We start from the raw sequence: 6,292 nt of genomic DNA, 5'->3' as shown, positions 1-6,292 counted from the left end.
ATAATATACCACCTCATACTTGAAATTAGATAGCAGGAGGGTTTTTTCAGATAGTATAGAAACTATATTACATAAAAAGTAAAATATTTGAAATAAATTAATGATACTATACACGATATAAAAAAGAAGATGTGGTATGATTGCCAATGAGACAACTATCCACAAAAGACCAGAATGACACAAACATTAACAACTATAGGTCACCGTACGGCTTTCAACAATGAGCAAAGCCCATACCACATAGTCAGCAATAAAAAGCCCGTATTAGACAATGTAAACCAATTCAAACGAGAAAACATACGGCCTTATTTATGTAAAAAATGAATGATGCGTTTATACAATATTAATGAAAACGATGCATTTATACAATATTGCAAAGATTTTTATTGATTCGTAATAATAATTGATAAACTTGAACATTATATCGGCTTAAATCCAAAATTGGAGTTGTGATCTTTCATATTTTAAATTCGAATTTTGAAAGTACATTTTATTGTAATTTCACCTATTATAGTTTTTAAACCAATAAGTTTTAAAACTGTAGTCCATGTCACGCGTAACTATTCGGTTTCGTAAATGGTTGAAGACTTATGATGTCCTCTTAATATCTTTTGGTTTGTTTTGTAGTTGGGTTACTGTATCATGGACCTATAACCACAAATCTCCTTTTATTCATCATAAACTGGTTCAAAATTTAAAATAAAGGAAAACCAACAAATGTATAGTTTTCTAGAAAAGAAAATGAAAAACAAGAATTACTTTTTGACTGACTGCCACTTTTGAGTAGAAGTCTTTAGCTATTTGACTAGTGATGCCGCTCATGATATCCCCGGCAGAGTCAAGCTTGGACATATGGAGAAAAGATAATATGTGAAACAGAAGCAACGCTTTGTCTTTTTTTTGTGTAAAATCATATCGAAAGCTAGTTTAAAAGAGCAGTGACTTTTAAATTTATATTGTAGAAAACTTACGAAAAGTAACGTCACATGTTTAATTTACGCTTTGACGATTACACCCACTAAATTTGGTTAAACAGGCATTTTTTACTTCTCAGGCAGTTAATATATAGTGTAACTTCGTTCAATAACAGGCGCTATCGATCAAATTTTCAGTATTAAAGTGAAACACATATATATTTATTTCGATCTTAACCATGACAATCTTGACCAAAACCATGACGAATTTCTAGACTCTGAACCGAACCATGTCAATCTCTTAACCAAACCATAGCAATTCCGATATCTTGCTTATTCTGTGTTAATTTCGTGAAACAAAAATTCCAATATAGATCGTTTGACCTCCAATATAGATTCAAGCATCTTATTTGCTTTTTATCTGCTCTTGTGACTAGAACTGAGGCAATAGTTTCGGGAAGCAACATGAATTAACCATGTCAAACTTATCCAAACTATGACAAAATCACTGTACTAAACGCTCCTCGATATGACGACCTTACTACCCGTGCAATATATTTTGATAAAAAAAAATAACACTTAAATAAAATATTGAATCATAACCAAAATTTTTAAATTAATATAAGTTAACTAAGAAGTGTGTACAGTTTTAAGCAATAATTAAAAAAAATGGTTTTGAGATTTGGCACAACAGCTTTTGATAGAATTTTTCATTTTAGAAGGTGTGTCCCTGACATTCCTGACAAATAGTCCACTACGTAACGAAGTCATTAAATTTTGCCAAGGATTTGTATAGTTAGAAGGATTGGAATCTCGCGGTTTATCGTAATCTCTTCCGCGGCGAGACTTCGCTACTCGCCACTATTACTACTACTTCTACTCGTCACTTACGATATCGGAACGTGATTTTTTTGTACACATGCATCGAGTTGTGTTCTTATTTTTGTCACGTATAGACAATGTTGTAATGGTGAAGGACTTTATTCATTCTTAAATATAATTATTATTGATTTTCACTCAAGTTTCAATTGACGAAAAAGCATAATTTAAGTGTTTTATAATATTTGATGAACATTGTTAGGCAATGTGTATAACGACAGTTGACAATGTGATTGTATGCTAACTTCTGTAAATTTTTATTTTCAGTCAATTGTCAAAGAAATTTAAAAAAAAAATATTCTTGTAAATTATGTCATTATAGCTATATGCGAATTTGCATCTTCGGAAACCATCAATCTCGGGAAACAGGTGCATAACCATTTTTGTGGCAAAAAAGAACTGACCACACATTTCAGGACGAATTATTGCATTGCGTTTTATATACATGTCAGTGGCTGGTCATTATCATAAGTTTGGAACAAGTACTGTTAAAGGGGGAGCCCACTGGTAAATCCTATAAAACTGCCTCTGCATGTTTCTGTAGCCCGTTTCAATCATCATAATCATATAGGCATAAAAGAAACGTTAGCCAGTGTGTTATAAATTATCAATGCAAGCAAATTTTTTTAATTGTACTAATAACATTACATCTTTAAATGCACTTTTGTTTCTTATCAGAACACTTACATCAATTTGTGCATGAATTAATAGGGCAACCTTATAGTGTCAGCTCTCTGTCATACATGTATAACGGCCTCTCAAGTAGTCAGTCTAACTATACAAATCCTTGATTTTGCTAATAAACAGTTCTATAAAAATCAATGTTTGCAAGAGATATAACATTAGAGTCTTACAAAAGAAGTGATGCTTTTATAACGGCAGTTTAATTGTCGGCAAAAAGAATTGAGCGCATCGAATGGCCCAGAGTGATACCGTATTTTTGTTAATGTCCACTACGAAACGGGTCAAATCTCCTTCAGTATCATTCTTATTACTATTCGATATAGGGATCGTGGGGAAAAAAATGAAACATGTGAATATGTCCCCTACGAAACTGTCACCTACGAAACAAGTATGGGAGAAAAACGTTTCGTAGTGGACACTACCACTGCCATGCAGCCGTTTTTTTACTCTTTTTTCAATTATATTCGAGCACAACAAAATTAATAACAAGGGTTTGTTTCATGTTATTTTCAGTATGTTTTTATCAACATAGAACAGGATTGATGTCAACCACGAAACTTTTTGTACACCACGAAACGGTTTTGTCAACTACGAAACTCATCAAAATGTCCACTACGTAACATGAGTTGGACCTTCATATGTGAAGTACTGTCTAATCTTTATCGATAAAAAATGGTTCTCCAATTCAGAAAAAAATGTATCTTCCTAGTATATAAAGTAAAACAAACTGGAATGTCTATAGGAGACATTATTTAAAATTAGGGATGGCAACGAGTACTCGAGTACTCGGGTACTCGGTCGGAAGGCCGAGTACTCGAGTACCATTTTACTACTTGGATACTCGTTAGCCTTTTTTATAATTATGAGACTTTCCCCTCAAATTTCATCCACTTACGTACCTTTTGAAATTTACCCTTCGTAGTTTTAATTTAAAATCTATTAACATCGTAAAAACAACTCAGATCAAAAATATCATTTAAATTAGCTAATTTAAATTCATTACATTAAAATGCCTCCACCAAAGTCAGCCGTATGGAGTTATTTTAAACGATTGTTAAATGGAAATACTGTAAAATGCACTCTTTGTGACACGGAATTAAAGTATTGTGGTGGTACAACAAATATGATTAATCATATAAGGCTAAAACACCCGGCTGGGGGCCCTGCAGAATCACCAGTGAAACAGTCTTCAATACAAAGTTTCATCAATTCACCGAGAAAACTAAATTCTGACACAAAAGAAAAAAATACATTAGCAATCGCAGAAATAGTTGTAAAGGATTACTTGCCGTTAAGTTTTGTTGAGGGTGATGGATTTTTGAAACTAATGAACATTGTCGCACCAGAGTATAAGGTTCCAACTCGTAATACAATCAAATCCCGTATCGCAAAATTATATGATGAACAGAAAAAGCGTCTTATTTCCGAAATATCGTCTGCCAAGAGTGCATCACTCACAACGGATACATGGACCTCCACAGCTACAGAAAGTTACATAACTGTTACTGAGCATCACATAACTGATAATTGGGAAATACAGGCTAATGTGTTGTGTACGCGAGCCATGCCTGATAGACATACGGGGGACAACATTGCAAATAAACTGCAATCCATTGTCAGCGAGTTTGAGTTAGACGGCAAAATTGATACATTCGTTCATGATAATGCCCGAAACATGGAGTGTGCTGGTAACAAATGCTTAGAGTGGGGCGATTTCGGATGTTTCGGTCATACGTACGTTGCAGTTGTGTATCAAACCCGTGTTTGAATTAGCGTCTGTGGCAAAACTATTCAAAAATGTAGAAAACTTGTTGGTCATTTCAAACATTCAACAACTGTTACAGCAGAAATGCGCAATAGACAAAAACTTCTTGGGGTTCCTGAACATGAGTTAGTACAGGATGTTGTAACAAGGTGGAATTCAACACAGGCAATGCTTTCACGTCTGGTGGAACAACGTCGTACTCTCACGGATATATTGTTAGACGAGAAAGTGACAAAAAAAGCAGATTCCGCTGTATTTCTTCCTAAAGATCATGAGTGGGAATTGATGAATGATCTGTTCACATTTCATATGGACTTATCTAATGTAACGACGTACATGTGTTCAGAAAACAGCGTATCTTTGTCTGAGGTCTATCCGATTGTATGTGGATTAATAAGAAGAAGTTTAAAGGTACAAGATTCTGACGGAGTTATAATTCGTAAGACCAAAGATGTCATCAGTGATGAGTTGAATCGACGTTATCAACCAAATGACAAGAAGACTGCCTGTTCTACACCTGTAATTGCATCACTCATGGACACCCGATACAAACAGTTAACTTTCTTATCTTCTGAACAAAGAAAAACGGCAGAGGAATTTTTAGAGGGTCTTATCGATGAAATGCCTATAAAACGGTTGACAGAGACAAGCGGCTCCGATACTCCGCCACCAAAGAGACAACGACGACCAAGTGGAATTGACTTTTTGCTAAGTAAATCGCCTGACAAACCGGAGTCTCAAGACGAGTTAGAACTACAAAGTTATTTACTAGATAAATCTGATTTCAATAAATCTCCACTTGAATGGTGGTCAGAAAACGAGACGAAATACCCACGTTTATCTATAATTGCAAAACGTGTGTTAGCAGTACCAGCAACGTCCGTTCCTTCTGAGAGGATATTTTCATGTGCCGGACTTGTGGTTACTAAACTCAGAAACAGACTTTCAGCTGAAGTTGTAGATCAGATAATTTTTTAAAACAAGAACAAGATAAAAGTCACCTGCATTGAACCCCACACATCTGATTAGTGACATTTAACGGTGTAAAAACACGGTTCAATAACTTATACTACAAGCCGTAAACTTACCTTTGATCCTCGAAATTTCTCACCTTTAATTGTTAATCAATAGTTATTTGTAAACATGATTGGTATGAGATGTACATTTGATGTAATAAATGTTTATTTAAAACTTTATAATCTTTAATCTATAGTCAATATATTGTCTACTTTTGCGGACTTGATATGCAAATATTCATGATTTTATTGGACTTTGGTTCATGAACACGTACATAAAAAAAATTGCTATTGTCACAGTGATAGGTTACTATTATTTGAAGAAACGACGGTCGGTAATTCATTGTTTAATTGACACAAAAACAGAGGATTAAGCCATTTTTGTTGTCTTTCGTTAATATGTTTATGGAAGGTAATAACAAACAAACAAAATTCTGCATCACACCTAAAATTTATACTTTTCAGTAGACATTTAAGATTCATCCGAGTACTCGCGAGTACTCGAGTATCTTGACCGAGTATCCGAGTATTAGATTTCAGACATTTTGACATCCCTATTTAAAATGCAATAAGATGTGCGTTTAGAAGCAGTTTCGTAGTGGACAAATGTCAACTACGAAACAGTACATACATTATGAAAATACTATCATTTTAAAGAGTATTTAAGATTGCACTTTTTATTTACAAACAGGTCTAAAGTAGAGGTATTCAAAATAACAATTGAAATAACATTTTGGACAAGTTGGTTTTCCATTTTTTTAGTAGTACCTAACACTACAGGGAGATAACTCTGTAAAATCAGCAGAACGTTTTAATGACGTTGTGTTGTTAAGGGAATATAATAAGCTTCTCAAGGATCAAAATAAGTTTTTGTCAGACTGCTATATGGCCCAAGACCACAATTAATGACCCCGCTTTTCGTTGTCCACGAATATAGTTCCTTTTAATTAGAGTGTATTTTTCCTTAATTTTTTTACTTTCCTTTCCTCACTCATTCCTTAAATTATTTTAGTTGGAAATGAAAGATGAGAGGT

The 6,292-nt window shown here is 34.0% G+C and overlaps 1 protein-coding gene across 1 annotated transcript; it reads left to right on the top strand.

The window, feature by feature from the left end:
* Positions 1-4,326: 4,326 nt before the first annotated feature.
* LOC134699399 (E3 SUMO-protein ligase ZBED1-like) lies at positions 4,327-5,220 on the top strand. The gene has a single exon (XM_063561001.1). The coding sequence runs from the start codon at positions 4,327-4,329 to the stop codon at positions 5,218-5,220; it is 894 nt and encodes a 297-aa protein (XP_063417071.1).
* Positions 5,221-6,292: the final 1,072 nt, after the last annotated feature.

Source organism: Mytilus trossulus, unplaced genomic scaffold, assembly GCF_036588685.1.
Source record: "Mytilus trossulus isolate FHL-02 unplaced genomic scaffold, PNRI_Mtr1.1.1.hap1 h1tg000062l___fragment_2___debris__unscaffolded, whole genome shotgun sequence".
NCBI classification, from domain to species: domain Eukaryota; kingdom Metazoa; phylum Mollusca; class Bivalvia; order Mytilida; family Mytilidae; genus Mytilus; species Mytilus trossulus.
The sequence above is the reverse complement of the archived record's forward strand: the minus strand, read 5'-3'. Positions and strand labels throughout refer to the sequence as shown.

Coding starts and splice junctions, on each gene's coding strand:
- LOC134699399 (XM_063561001.1), top strand. CDS start 4,327: ATGCGCAATAGACAAAAACTTCTTGGGGTTCCTGAACATGAGTTAGTA.